This window comes from Dipodomys spectabilis, unplaced genomic scaffold (genome assembly GCF_019054845.1).
Source record: "Dipodomys spectabilis isolate Male_0828 unplaced genomic scaffold, ASM1905484v1 ptg000175l, whole genome shotgun sequence".
NCBI lineage: Eukaryota > Metazoa > Chordata > Mammalia > Rodentia > Heteromyidae > Dipodomys > Dipodomys spectabilis.
The window spans coordinates 17,654,659-17,669,200 of NW_024870852.1; the positions used below are offsets into that span (position 1 = coordinate 17,654,659).

Sequence of the window (14,542 nt, forward strand, 5' to 3'; positions counted from 1 at the left end):
CCAGTGGCAAGAAGGGTTTCCTTTTTGTGTGTATGTGCCAATACTAGGGCTTTGAACTCAGGGCCTAAGCATTGTCCTTTAGCTTTTATGCCCTTTTGCCACAGCTTTAGTTCTGGCTTTATAATTAGAGATTAATTAGGGATAAATAAAGAAAGATAAAATAAATTAAGACAGAGATTCCATCTGGTTAATTAGAGATGAGTCTAATAAACTTTCTTTTATGAGCTAGCTTCAAAGTGGGATCCTCTGACCTCAGCATCCTGAGTAGGATTATAGGCATGAGCCACTGGTGTCCAGCAAGGAGAGTACACTTCTAAGGTATGATGTGGGTATGGAGAGATGGCTGAAGCCTGGGTTCAAAGCTTAGCTTGGTCTTGATGCACGTCAACCAATCTCTCTTCATCTTGCTTTCCTTAGCAAAATAGAGCCAATTCTAGCTCATTCTCATAGTAGAGAAAGGATGATTTATTTTCTTTTTAAGAAAAGGTAGATGTGAAAAGCAAATATTAGGAAATCATGAAGCTATAGGTAACAAAGTAAGAGAAAATATTTGCCAACCCTGTATCTGATCAATGATATCATGTATCTAAAATATACAAAGAATACTTTAAACTCAAAAAATAAGAAAACAATTTAAATAATGTACAAAAGAACTGATGGACATACGAAGAAGAAATGCAGATGATATATACAGGTCTTATTTCACATGGAAACAACAATGAAGTTGGCTGTCACGCTAGGGTACTCTAGAGGCTAACATCAGGAGGATCTCAGTTCAAGGCCAGACTGGGAAAAAATGTTCCAACCAGTATAAAGCTAGGTATGGCAGCACATGCCTGTCATCCTCAGGCTGTATAAATGGGAGGACTGAACTCCAGACCAGTGGTAGGTAAATAGGGAGAAGCGAGACTCTATGAGTAAAATAATTAAAGCAAAAAGGGTTAGTTAGGGGTATGCGCATGGCCTTGTGTTAAAACTGCAGTGCTACCAATGAGTAAATAAAAAAGCATGATGTCATTAGATAGACATATTGGAATGGCCCAAATCCAAACCACAGATATCACCAAATGCAGAGGAGGATGCAGGACAACAGGAACTCTCATTCATTGCTGGTTGAAATGCAAAATGCTATTCCTACTCAGCAAGACAGTTTCTTACACAGCTAAACATGTTATCTATGATCGTTGGTATTTACTTATACTCTTTGGTATTTACACAAATGTTCTGAAATTTTAAGGCCCACCAAATATCTATACATGAATGTCCAGATCAGCCTTCTTCACATTATTTATTCTTTTGTACAACGGGATATAACCCAGCGATTAAAACAAATCAAACTGGACTCTGGTGGCTCACAGTTGTAATTCTAACTACTCAGGAAGCAGAGATCTGATAATCAGAGTTCAAAACCAGCCTGGACAGGAAAGTATATGAGACTTATCTCTAATTAACCCCCCAAAACCCAAAAGTAGAGTTCTGTCTCAAGTGGTAGAGTACCAGCTTTGTGTGAATAAACTGAAGGAAAGCACCGAGGCCCTGAGTTCAAGTTCCAGTACCAGCACACACCAAATATTGAGTTATCAGCGTTGAAAAGTCATAGAGAAACAAATACATACTGATTGGTGAGTGACTCTTAAGCTACAAAAACTCTAGACTCTACAATTCCACATGACTACAGATGATATTCAGGTAAAGAGAAAACTATAGAGACAGAAAAACAACAACAAACCAACCAACTCAATGCTTGCTAGAGACTTGTAGGAAGAGGGAGGATTTAATAGGTTGAACACAGGCAGTTTTAGGGAAGTGAAAGTACTTCATGTAATACTATAATGGGAAATATCTGTCATGATGAATCTGTCAGTATAAAAACAACATACAAAGTGAACCTTGATATAAACTGTGGACTTTAGCTAATAATCATGGATCAATATTGGTGCATCAATTGCAACAAATGTTCTGCACTAATACAAGATATTCATTATGTGTTAGGGATGAAATAGTTGGGAAGTCTGTACTTACTGCTCTATTTTTCTGTAAATTGCTCTCTGAAAAGTGCTAGGACAGTGCCGAGTACACAGCAGGTGCTCAATAATTGGTGGTTTAGGGCTGGATAGGAGGCAGGCAGAAAGCCAATAGCAGAGACACTCAGAAATAGACCCGTCTACCTGCAGAGGCGCAGCACTATTATGTGTGTTCATTAAAGGGCAGGATTCAACTGTAGGTACACCAGATACCAGAAAGATATTACAAGCAATGGTAGGGCCCTTATGGTTTATTTATTCCTTCTGGGAAATGCTAATATCATTCTGTGTCCCTTTATTCTTCCAACTTCATATAATTAGAAAGATAAAAAATTGTGTTTACCCACATGCACGTGGAGAGAGAAAGATGTGGTGGCAGAGGATGTAGAAGCAGCTTATATGAGGTAATTTACAAGCAGCCTGGATTGTTCATTATGCTCTATCTACATTTTGCAAGCTTGAAAAAAACCCCAGCTAATTTGGTGCTCCCCATTTGATATTCAAGACAAGGAGAGGAGTTGAGAAGAGTCATATGGAGGAGAAGCAAACTCCTTGATGGTGGGGTGAGATAAAGGCAGGTGCTTGGCTCCTCCAGTTTCACAGAGGAGGTATAAGGAGGCAAGGATTGGCTTGTGCTGTGGAGGGGGATGGTGGCTGCAGGTGGAAGAGAGACAAAGATGCAATTACAAGGACTCAGAGGTCCAAAGACCTCTTCTAAACATAGCTCCAGGGGTCCATCACCCATGTTTCCCACAAACATGCTCCTCCTTGCTTTTGGTTAAGGACCGACTGTATATTGATAAATGTTTTACAAACAGTTCTGTGGGAGGAAAAAGGTTTTGATGTATAATTTCTGCCGATGTCTGTGGTGTAAATGCTCCCAACATGACTGATTTCAAGCTACCAGCATAGCATCGACCAGCTCACACTATGCCTAAAGTCTGTCTGGATGCTGTGTATTACTTGCAATGCTCTGCTGGCAGAGAACACTACCTCACCATACCCTTCAATGCCTGATGGTCAGGGACCATGTCTTCTCCCATGTCCCCTTTCTCCACACACTGTCTACTCCCCTTCGAGAATTTGCTGAAATACTCCATGTCCACTCCAACCACAGGGCCCTTCCAAGAATGACAATGTACCTGGGTCCTGAACTCAGACCCCTCTTCTCCTCACAGCTGACTCCTCACCATACCTGTGAACTGAATATATACTGTGCTAAGACTCACAGCCAGTTCTTCTTGTTTTTAGCAGAAAAGATCTAAGGGGATGGGTGTGTCGAGGCCTGCCACACCCTAACGGTGTCGGGATTACTTATATATATCAGAATTACTATGAAAATCAAATAACATAGTGTCCACACAGCTTTCAGAATACCTGGAACATCCTATACCCTGCCCACAGTGAATTCCTGCACCTGGGGGTCTCTAGTCTGGAATTTGGACTTAACCTGACTATAATGTCAAAATTCTCTCTAGCTTTGCAGACTGGCTGCAAGGTTAAAAAAGATCAGACATGAAAGTACTTGGTAGGTTGCAAGGACAATCTACCTACATATGTCAATTCCATTTGATTATCTTTACTGTAGACCACTGATTATCCAATTGTGCTCTTTAGAGCAGGAGTGTAGGTAACACCTGAGATCTTTTTAGAGCTGTTGATTCTTTGACCACACCTGAATCCACACTTCCTGAACCATACAGGGTGGGACCTGGCTTTGTGTGTTTTAACAAGGTCTCTAGTTAGTGTTCAGATGTGGACATCCAGTTTAATCTTACTTGGGAAAGATCAGGAAGGAGATTGTACTGGACCATAAGACTAGAGACCCCCAGGTGCAGGAATTCACTGTGGGCAGGGTATAGGATGCTCCAGGTATTCTGAAAGCTGTGTGGACACTATGTTATTTGATTTTCATAGTAATTCTGATATATATATATATATATATATACACACACACACACACACACATATATATGTACACACATGGATACATACACATATATACATGTATACACATATATACATGTTTATAAATGTATATATGTATGTATGTATGTATATATACCTGTCCCACTTTATGGGTGAGAAACTCAAGGCCAGGAGAAGGTATAAGGCTGAAAGTTTCTTTATAGAGTGGTGGAATCCTTATCTAAGCCAGGCCTTTCTTCTACTACTTCTTACTGCCTCTCAGTCTCCAGTGATAATCCGCTGTCCCACTGTGGTCCCATACCCACCCCAGAGGGGAGAGTTCAGCTTCCTCCTCTGCATAGATCTCACTCAAAACAAACCACAGCCTTCTCCTTCATCATCATCTGTAACCCAATAAATCAGCCATTGCAAGTCACATCCACTTCAACACAGAATTGCTTCCAGGAGCCAGGGCTGGGGAGAGGAATATCATTTGGATATTTGATGTTGTTTCCTCCCTGTCTTGTGGGCCCTGAAGAAGGTAAAGAAAGGGTGTAATTTTTCAGAGCAAAGAGATTTGACTCATTACAATGAATTGTGGAGCCAAAAAACCATTTCCTAGACGTATTGGAAATGTTAATGCTATCATCATGCAGGGGTTGGTAGGGAGGGGGCAGGTAATTCTGCCTGAGACTGCCTGGGTACCTCATTGAAGCTAAAGGTCTGACATTCTATCTTGATTGAATTCCCATTACAGGTGGGGTGGTGGTGGTAGTGGTGGGGTGGGGGTTTGGGGACAACATGGAGATAGCCTGACATTCCATCATTCCATGCACCTTCTAGTCCTGCCGGATCCATGCTGGCTGAATTTTGGAGGCTCCTTCTGTGAGACCCTGGGAGGATGGAGCTTCAGGAGAGGAGGGCTAGAAAGTAGAAGCACCAAGAGAGACTAGAAGTGTAGAGGTCCCCACAGTGCAACTCTTTGAATTCCTGAGCATGCCAGTCAGGCAATGACCCACTGAAGGGCTTTCCTGAGGGAACAGTGAAAGGGTTTTCTGTTTTTGTTTTTAAATTTAGATTTCATCAGCATCAGGACAAGGATTAGGTGAAAGAAAGTAATTTGGGAGGAGGTACCAGGAAATACTAGAGAGGGATTGGGACACGAGAAGGAGAAAGGTAAGAAATTAACAAGGATGGGTCTCCATCGGCAGCCACTATGGCCAACTCAGGCTTAATCCTGCTGAGAAGTGGGAGGAGTCACAGGACATGGACAACCAGTTTATGCTACTCAAGGGGAGAGGAAACTGAGGGGTACTTTAATCAACGACTCTTCTAGACTGTGCCACAAGCAGACAGAGAAGGCTCAGCAGCCAGAATGTGATCTCAGGTAGGGTATTCTCCATCCTTGGTCCATCTGTTGTTTTTTTTTTTTGCCTGTGAACTCAGAGAAGCTAGACTCTCATCTAGACTTGAAAGTCTCTGACTCATCAGCTTCCATATTCAGTCAACTTAATTCAGTCTCTTGTGCTGGAATATGACCTATGACCACTTCACAGGTGAAAATGCAGGGTCAGAGAAATGATGAGATTTGGCCCAAAGATGTGGACAAGGTAAACGACAGACTGAGATTAGAACTTGGATCTGCCTGACCTTGAGTCAAAGGCTCTACTGTTTATAAGTCCACTAGGCTTCTGAGCCCAGTGGCTTTTCCTAGATTGGAGGATTTCCTGTGGGCCCACAGATCTACACTCCACCTTCCTCACACAGTTCTGTCATGTAGTAGGCTGGTCTCTGGGGACACAATTGGAGACTTTTAAGCTAGAACATCTATCAGCCTGACCTGTGAGGCTTTCAAAAATACACATTACTCTGCCCTGCCCCCACAACTTCTGACTTAGGAGATCCAGGGTAGAGCCCAAGTAGCATTTTTAACAAGTTCCCAAGTGATCTTGATATTGTCCCTGCTAGGGTCTAAATTTGAGAACCATTAACTGGGCAGACAGCTTCCTCTGCCCTTTGGTTTCTGGTTGGCTCAATCAATAGAAAACCAAGGTGAGGAGATGGTGGACAGAGGAGAGCCGGTTAAGGTACACTTTCTTTTAGCTTTATTTATTAGAGTTAGTCAGCATAAAGGTCAACCCTCTATCCTAGTGATCTCTCACCAGTATCAGAATCTTTCTTGGTCAGCATTAGTGTTTATCTCTACTCCTAGATCTCACTTTCATAAAGCATCTCTTGGTTATTTCTCTTCAGATTACAGGACTAGAAAATCTCTCTTGATCCTGCTGGGAACCCAATGATCTCAAAAAGGAAATTTGTAGCCCGAGACCACTTCCTCTTCTAGCGCCATCTACTTCCTGCCAGGCCAGGAAGTGCCAGAAGGTACACATAGATAATGTTTTGGTATTCTCTAAGTTTCCCCTTGCAGACAAGTCTCTGCCTTGGAGCTCCCTGGAAGCAAAAGGCTCTTTGTTCTTACTTCCTTGGTTAGTTCACTTCCTTTCCCTTCACTTCCTTTCCATCTATTTCCCTTCAAATCCCACTGTTTCCATTACTAAATATGAACAACAATCTTGGAAGCAAAAGGTTATTTTGCCAAGATTTCTATTTCACTGTTTCCTTGAAGGCAATGCCCTTCCTCCTTTTCATCCCTTTTAATCTTTTCTGCTGTCCCTGGCCTGGGCCTTTGTCCTCCACTATGGCCTCTCTTGGTGCTCTGGGTTCCTTAAGATGCTAATCACACTCAGTTTTCTTCTTGTGCCAAGAATATTTCTATTTATCAAGGCTCAGCAGGCTGTGCCTTTGAGAGGAACACATACAAGGGCAGGAACACTTTCTAGTCCTCTGGGCTGTTTCTCTTTCACCTTCCTCATTGTGAGTCTAGGAATTTTTCTTCCTTTTTATCCACTTCCCCACTTTGGTTCCCTTTTATAGCTTGTGCTGCTTTCTGAATTCTCTGGTGACATTGGCACTGTCTCCTTCTAGTACTGAGTGCAAGCCTGGGTCAGTCTCCCTATGCTGCATTGACCCTCAGATTAGAAAGGAGATTCAAGCTTAATTGAACCTACTGAGGAGGCATTATTAGGGAACGTAGATTCTCTCTGGATTCCATGGCCAGAGTTAATCATGGAGCAGGAGAAGAACTCTGCACAGGGAAGGTGGAAGTAAATCAGGGAAGAGGAGGCCACTAAGAAAGGTGTTTCCCAGCCCATTGCTACTATGGCCTAAGACCCCCTGAAGAGCTGTGGAAAAAGAAATGCAAGATGCCCCTCCATGGAGCAGTGAGGCCTTGAACTGTTAAGGGCTTCTCTTGGCAGTGTCCATTCTTCAGCTCTGTGCTTGGGCAGGCTTAGAGTGAAGCTGTGAGTTATCTGAGCCACAGGCTTTAAGGAGAAGCTCACGAACAGGGACCTTCCATTCAGAGCCCACAGCTGAGAATGCACAGCCAGCTTGAATGATGTGCCTTGGGCACCTTACCCATCACCCAGCCCTGTCGGTTGGTGCTGCTGTGCAGCAGGCGATGTAGGTACAGGTGTGTGGGGTAACCCAATGATGGATCTCTAATTTGCCTCATGATTTTTTCTTCAACATCCTCTTGTTCTTGTGTCCTGTCTCCCATTCATCTCTCCCTTCCGGGAACTCATCATTTCCAGTGCTGGCTTCGGGTAGCCGTCTTCCTTCTGCCCTCGCCAAATGTTTCTCTCTCTCATTAGCCCAGCAGTGAGAGAGGCCCATTTTTTACACTCTGTATTCTCTTCCCCCTATGAAGTTCCTATTTGCTGGAAGCCATTCATATGCCAATTTTGGGGAAACAGAAATGCAAGATGGCTGTTCTGTCACCAAGCAGCAAAGCCATGAAGACAGGCTGGCTGCCCCCAGATAGTTGTCAATGGGTCTCAAAAGTCACATGATGACAAGGGCCAATTAAAGACATATGTGTGCTCTAAGAATGAATAATAAGGCCTTGCCCAAACTTGAAGGGTCAGGACTTCCTGTGAACCTGATGACTGATCTGAGAGCTGAAGAATAAATAGCTCTTAGTAGGACAAAGGGAAGAGAGAAGAACATTTTCAGAGGGAATGTGCAAAGACCCTAAGGCGTGGAAGTATGTGGACAGTTCAAGGACTAAGCAATAGTCTGTGGTTTAACTGAGGAGGATATGGTGAGGTGCTACTAACGAAGCTGGAAAGCCAGTAAAGGCCTTGCAATAAAGAGAACTTCAAAGTAAGAGAAACTTGCCAGGTGCTGGTGGCTCACACCTGTAATCCTAGCTACTCAGGAGGCTAAGATGTGAGGATTGTGGTTCAAGGCCAGCCTGGGCAGGAAAGGCTGTGAGACTCTTATCTCCAATTAAACACCAGAAAACCAGAGTGGAGCTGTGGCTAAAAGTGGTAGAGTACCACTAGCTTTGAGTGAAAAAGCGACAGTGTTCAGCCCCTCAGTATAAGCCCCATGACGGACTGGGGATAAAAAGAGAACTATGTGAGATGTTTTCAGTAGGAAAATGACATAATCTGAGTCAGATTCTTAAGAGTCTTGCTGGCTGTTGATAAGGATAAGAGAGAAATTGGGGACCCACTGGAAGCAGGCTGAGCAGGGTCTAGGGGAGAGCAGCTGATGGCCTAGGCAAGGATGAATGATGGTAGTCCTGGGAGACTTCCCATAGATCTATATATCACCCCCTCATGCTTTGACCTGGGATCGTGGCCCATTCATTCTGGATATCCTTGGCTCTAAGGAGGCAGACACTAGTCTTTCCTTTTCTCATCTCTAAAAGGAAGACATTGTGAATCCTATTTTATGGAGCCTGAGGATTATAGCAATTGCTTAAGGCCATACCACCTATAATGGTCAGCATGTGCACTTGTGCTCCAATGAGAATGGGCAGGTAACCAGATAGTGAGGGCATAGTAGTTATTGCATAAGAGGAGAGGATGATGGGGACCAGTTAGAGCCAGAATCCACCTGTCTGGGAGCAAGACTGCATCTCCTTAGAGCCCAGCACAGGAAGCATTCAGAGGAAGCCCGTGCATCCTAAGCCTCAATACATGTCTGCTGACTCTTTGAATCTCTCCGACATTTCACTTGCAAGAAATCTCGCTGTCTGCATGACGGTCTTCCAAGAGACAAATTATAAATGTTTTCTGATTAGTGCCACCATTCACAGCCCATTCCTAAATCAGCACAGGAAACAGCTAAGCAAAACTTCTGCCTTTCTTCCTTTACAATCTGCCCGTATCTTATTCTTTTTTCCTCCAAGTTTTTCTTTTCCTTTTCTTTTTTCTTTTTAAACTCAGGCAATGTCTAGACAGATAAAACCAAACAAAACAAAAATCCGAGCTGTGCTAGAAATAATTTGTCATTGAAGATCTTCACCCCGCCCCCCAACCTTTGACTGTATTGGCTTACTCTGAGAGCTGAGACCAGCAATGCTCCCCACACATTTGATGAGAGATGTCCACAGTTCCAGATTGGCTCCCCTCGATCACAAAAGCACTGTGGGCCCTTGTTCTCATCTGGAACACTGCTTAGCACTTTGTCTGAAGCAACTTTGTTCTGTCTGTGTGGATGATGCTTTGAAGGCTTACCTACCAATATGTGGCAGTGATAAAAACTGTATGTTATCTGCCTGTGTCAGCTTCTCTCTTCCCTTCTTCCAGAACCGAGTACCAGGTATCATGAATACGTGAATATGATTACTTCCTCACCGTTCCTTGCGGGGACTACTGCAGAAGTCTGCTGATCCAAAGATGGAAACCTCAAGAATTATTTGATAACCGATTTCAGGTACAGAGAGCTTCTTTTGCCCCTTGTTCCCAAAATCTGGTACTTAAGCCCTTCCAGAACGATACCTACAGGATATGATGTTCCCGTATCGATTCTTATTGCGGTTTTCGTCTTCCTTAGCTGTGTCCCATGAAGCTGTCTGTCCTTCTGGTAAGGCCTGAAAAACAAGGGCAGAATGATTAGAGTAGCCTGAGATGAAGATTTCACCCAGGTGTAGATGAACCAAGAGAGCGAATCAGAGCCCACTGATGGGACACTAAGTATAATGTGCTACTTGTCCTGGGTTCGGTTCTGAGGAAAATGGAGTTGGCATTTTCATGGACTTGTTAATTTATTGACTCAAACATTGATACTGGGTACTGGGTATCATTATCTCACAATCTTGTCCAGTAGGGAAGTTATTTGTTCATTGATTCATCCATCCATTCATTTATACATCTATTTGTTCATTCGTAGGAATGAACATTCCTACCTTCATTTATCCATTCATTCATATACTCAACAGATGTTTACTGATCTCTTAATACACCCTGGACACTCGACTAGGTACAATGAATACAGAGAAACAGACAAGTTCCTTTGAACATCCAGTCAACTAGCAAGCACATAACTTTACGTAATCAAAGGTGCTAGAAAGAAAATAAAGCCAGATAAAGAGCTAGTGATGAGGAGCCAGAATTCTCTCAGATTCCACCATCTGGGAAGGTCTCTCTAAGCAGGTAACATTATGTTCATTTCTTAATGAGATGAAGTAGCTGGTCACACTAAGTAATACAGAAAGTGCTTCCAGGCAGAAGTAACAAGAGGGGCAAAGGTCAGATAGCAACCAGAAGATCACAGTCACTCGAGGATGCGAGGGAGGTGGCAGCGGGAACTAGAGATGGAAGCCTGTGGGGATGAGACTGACTCCCAATCACACAAGGCACTGCAGATGCTGGCTCAGAGTGAGCATTATTCTCAGCCTCATGGAAAACCACAAGAGGGTTGTGCGCAGGGAAGTTGTCTCATATGTTGCACAGAGTACTGTCTGGCTCATGCATGGGATACAGGTTCTAGAGGAAGGCACAGGAAGAAGCAGGGAGATCCGTTAGGAGCTTATTTTCCTTTCCTTTTTGAATAGGGCTGCCTCAGAAGCAGACTCGGAGGTAGGAGTCTGAGGACAAGTAGTTTACCTGGGAGGTAATCCCAAGGAGAATGGGGGAACTAAGACAGTTGAGGTTGCCCTCAGAGAGCCATCAATGAGTAGGTCACCACTGGGGCTTTATCCCACGAGCACAGCTCACACCTCAGAACTGTCCCTCTAGGTGGGGCTGAAGGTGGTATGTATTGATGGCTGTGTACCCATCAATTCCCATCTGTCACTGACTCAGGACAGCTCTTGGGGATGCCTGGCTCTCTGCTCATGCTCTGTAGAGCCCTCAGGTGAACAGGTGCTGAAAAGAGGGAACCATCAGTGGACACGGCATGCAGGAGTAGTGGATAGAGGGTAGATAAACATTGGGTACCCGCATCTCTCCTATGTGGGAAAGAAGGACTGAGGGTGACCCTTAGATTATCCTTTTGAAGAACTGACTGGAGTGAGGTGTCATTTATTGAGATAAAGAAGGCTGGGGGTGGGGAGAAACAGGATTGAGAAAGTACAAGTTAAGCGTTATGTTTTAAGTACCTAAAGTGTGTAGAACACTGCTCAGTTCTGAGAACCGTAAGGGTTGCTTTTTTTACTTTTTGGAGGGGGCAGGGCCAGTCCTGGGGCTTGAACTCAGGGCTTGGGCATTTTCCCTGAGCTTTCTTGCTCATGGCTGGCTAGCTAGCACTCTACCACTTTAACCAAAGCTCCACTTCCAACATCTTGGTGCTTCATTGAAAATAAGAGTCTCACACACTTTCCTGCCCAGGCTAGCTTCAAACTGGGACCCTCAGCTCTCAGCCTCTTGAGGTGTTAGGATAATAGGCATAAGTCACTGGTGCCAGATTTATGAGTTGTTTTTGTTTTTTGTTTTTTAAATGTTCAAATTCACAACAATAATGGCAGCCATGTTTGAGATATCTGGTAGATGTTCAAGCTGAGAAGTTGAGGAGGAAGTTGGGTATTGAGGTCCAGAGCTTAGGAGAAAGGAACTAATAGGAATCACCAATCAGTTTAAGAAGACAAAAATCACAGAAGAGACAAACTGGCAAACAACTACTTGGGTTGGTTTGCAGGAGTATTGAATTGAGTGATGTAGAACCCGTCATTTCATAGAAAGGAAAGATGCACATTGAGATGGGTGGGCAGAGCTTTAGCAAGCCTACAGTAACTTGAGAGTCAGGTCACATTTCAATCACAGTCCTGCTCTGCCTCCAGTGGAACAAGGTGAACTGTTTTGCCTATGGCTCTTGTGTTTCTTCTGAGGCTGGCCTGGGAACAGTGTCTGTCTAGACAGCTGTCAACAGGGCAAGGAAGGGCCCTCCACCCATCCTCACAGCCAGCCTGGCTTTGCCCATTCCTCAGTGCATCCTTCCCAACTAAGGGTTCAGCAGCTCAGCAGCCATGCTTCACGGACCTCAGGGCCTTTGTGTAGATGAAGTTCATATATGACGTCACCTATCTTGCTTGTAGTCTCACATTTCGATTGTTTTTTCCCCCCTAAAGCGAGGTTGTTGGCAAGCATTTCCTATCACAAGCCAGACTGTAAGCATCCGTTGCCAATATACATACTCAGTGCTAGGGCTACAGAGTGAAAAGCAGCCACAGACAGAAAAAAAAGGAAGACATGGGTTTAATAGCATTCCACTAAATCCTTATTTACAAAATCAGGTGTCTGTAACTTGTGGGCCATGATTCTGCTCCATGCTGCAGTACTTGGATATGTAGAAATGTGCCCTTTTTTATTCTGCCTAGCTGTTCCAGAGTCTCCGGAGGGCACAGGTGGCAGGTCCCTCTGTCTGGGCTTCCTCAGCTAAGCCATGTTCTCTAACTTAGCCTTCCCCCAGGACTAGGATAGTGAGATGGCTTGCCAGTTATCCGTGGATCATAATTTTGTGTGCTCCACACCCTTAGGTAAGAATTTGGAATGGTTGAAGGAGAAGACAAGAGGTTAGACTCTGCACCAATCTCTGCCCTATGTCCAGGAATGAAAACGGAGTTAGGACAAATGTCATCTGCCAATGTAGGGCTGAAGCTCTGCTTTTCCTCCTGCTCTTTCTCTTCCTTCTTTTCTTGTTCTTTGTGACAAGACTCTACTGCTCTGAAACCATCTTGCCATTGGCTTAGGCTTTCTCCAGGCTGTGCGTAGTTCTGGTTCCCCCTTGTAACTATTAGATTCCAGCCTTAGCCATACCCTCTCACACCCAGTCAGGAGGTAGAGCATTCTCCTGCAGGATGCTAAGTCTGTTGCCCGACTGCTTTGGATTATTTGCTGCTTGACTTGATCTTTTCAAGGTAGATTTTTCTAGGCGAAAGCCTCTGTGATTAAAAGACAAACAACAACAACAACAAAAACCCAACCAACTATCTGTACAATGGCTGGACAGGAGAGTCTAATTGTTTTCATACTAATTTCTTCAGAAATAACTATGATAAGTATTAGTTATGTGCTGTAGTTTGGGTACAGCTGAAGTCTCTTTATAACTGCATGCTAGAATTGTTTGGGGGAGATTTTTAAGAACTACTAAAGCCAAAGCTTTGCCCCAGACCAGGGGTGGGATACGGGTACCCGGAGTGTTTAAACTCCCCAGGAGATTCTAATTTGCAGCCAGGGCTCTTTCGAGTAGTGAATTTACCTGGATTAATACTTTCCCATGAGTCTCCTCTTTCGTTTCTCTTGCTTTGGCTTTGGTCCCTCCAATCCATCCTCCACTGTAATCAGAGAGATCTTTCTAAAATGTGAACAGGACCCAGTTACTCCCTTCATTCTTCTTCAGATTAAGTCCCAAACCTGTAAATAACATGGCCTTTATGACTTCACCCCAAATGCCTTGCCAGCCAAGCTTCTTGCCCTTATTTCTACATATTAGCTGCAAGATGTCTGTTTCTCCACTTGGAAATTTTCATCCAGCTAAGTCTTCCTGGAAAACTCTAAGGAACCTTCAAAACCCAGTCCAAGCATCTTCTCCCATGGTGAAACCTTCATTCACCCTTCCTTATTGCATTCCCAATTAGAGTCAGTCAGTCTCTTAGGAGAAGCACATTTGTACATCTAATCACCTACACCTCTACCTCCCAAGTGGGCCATGGGCGCCTCCAGAGAAAATTAGCACCTGATATACCACCAATGCTACCTCTGCTGCATCTGTACTTGAATGACCCATCTGGAATGAGTAAATGGATGTATGAATGAGTGAATGAAAGAATTCAAGCATCTGGTGGCTCTGTGCCTCCAGAAGGCAAAGTTCCTAGAATTTTAGAGGTGCTAGTAAATGTTGAAAACCATCTGGTTGTATTCTTATCCACCTTGGCCTTCCAAACAACTGTCTGCCCTCACGGATAGACTCTCACAGACAGGCAGTGGCCTCCTGTCTCTCTTTTGAGCATATTCTCTTTAGTTTACCCCTTCTGCTTTACCTTGGCCCTCCTTCAGGGGGTGAGGTGGAGCTCACAAAATAAGCATGGACCTTTGTCCTATGGCAGTGCTAGGTGCAAGGAAGGTCCCTCCTGCCATTCTCAGAGTCCTGAAATGATTCTCAATAACAAGGCCCATGCCCTTTGGGACACAGGCAGATATGCTGCTCTACCTGGACAATCTTTCATCCAATGCAAAGCCAGTGATGAGTGAAGACACTTCCCAATGGGAGTGAACATAGGCTTAGGACACAGCCCCAGGAGCCTCTTCCCCCTCCACCCA

General features: G+C 44.1%; 1 protein-coding gene across 1 annotated transcript in view; it reads right to left on the minus strand.

Annotated features, from left to right (window-relative positions):
- The window catches only part of Ptprt (protein tyrosine phosphatase receptor type T), a 702,580-nt gene that overhangs the window by 46,950 nt on the left and 641,088 nt on the right, over nucleotides 1-14,542 (minus strand). The window contains exon 16 of the mRNA XM_042694435.1: nucleotides 9,789-9,876. Coding sequence (XP_042550369.1) covers nucleotides 9,789-9,876 — 88 coding nt within the window. The remainder of the gene's footprint in view (nucleotides 1-9,788; nucleotides 9,877-14,542) is intronic.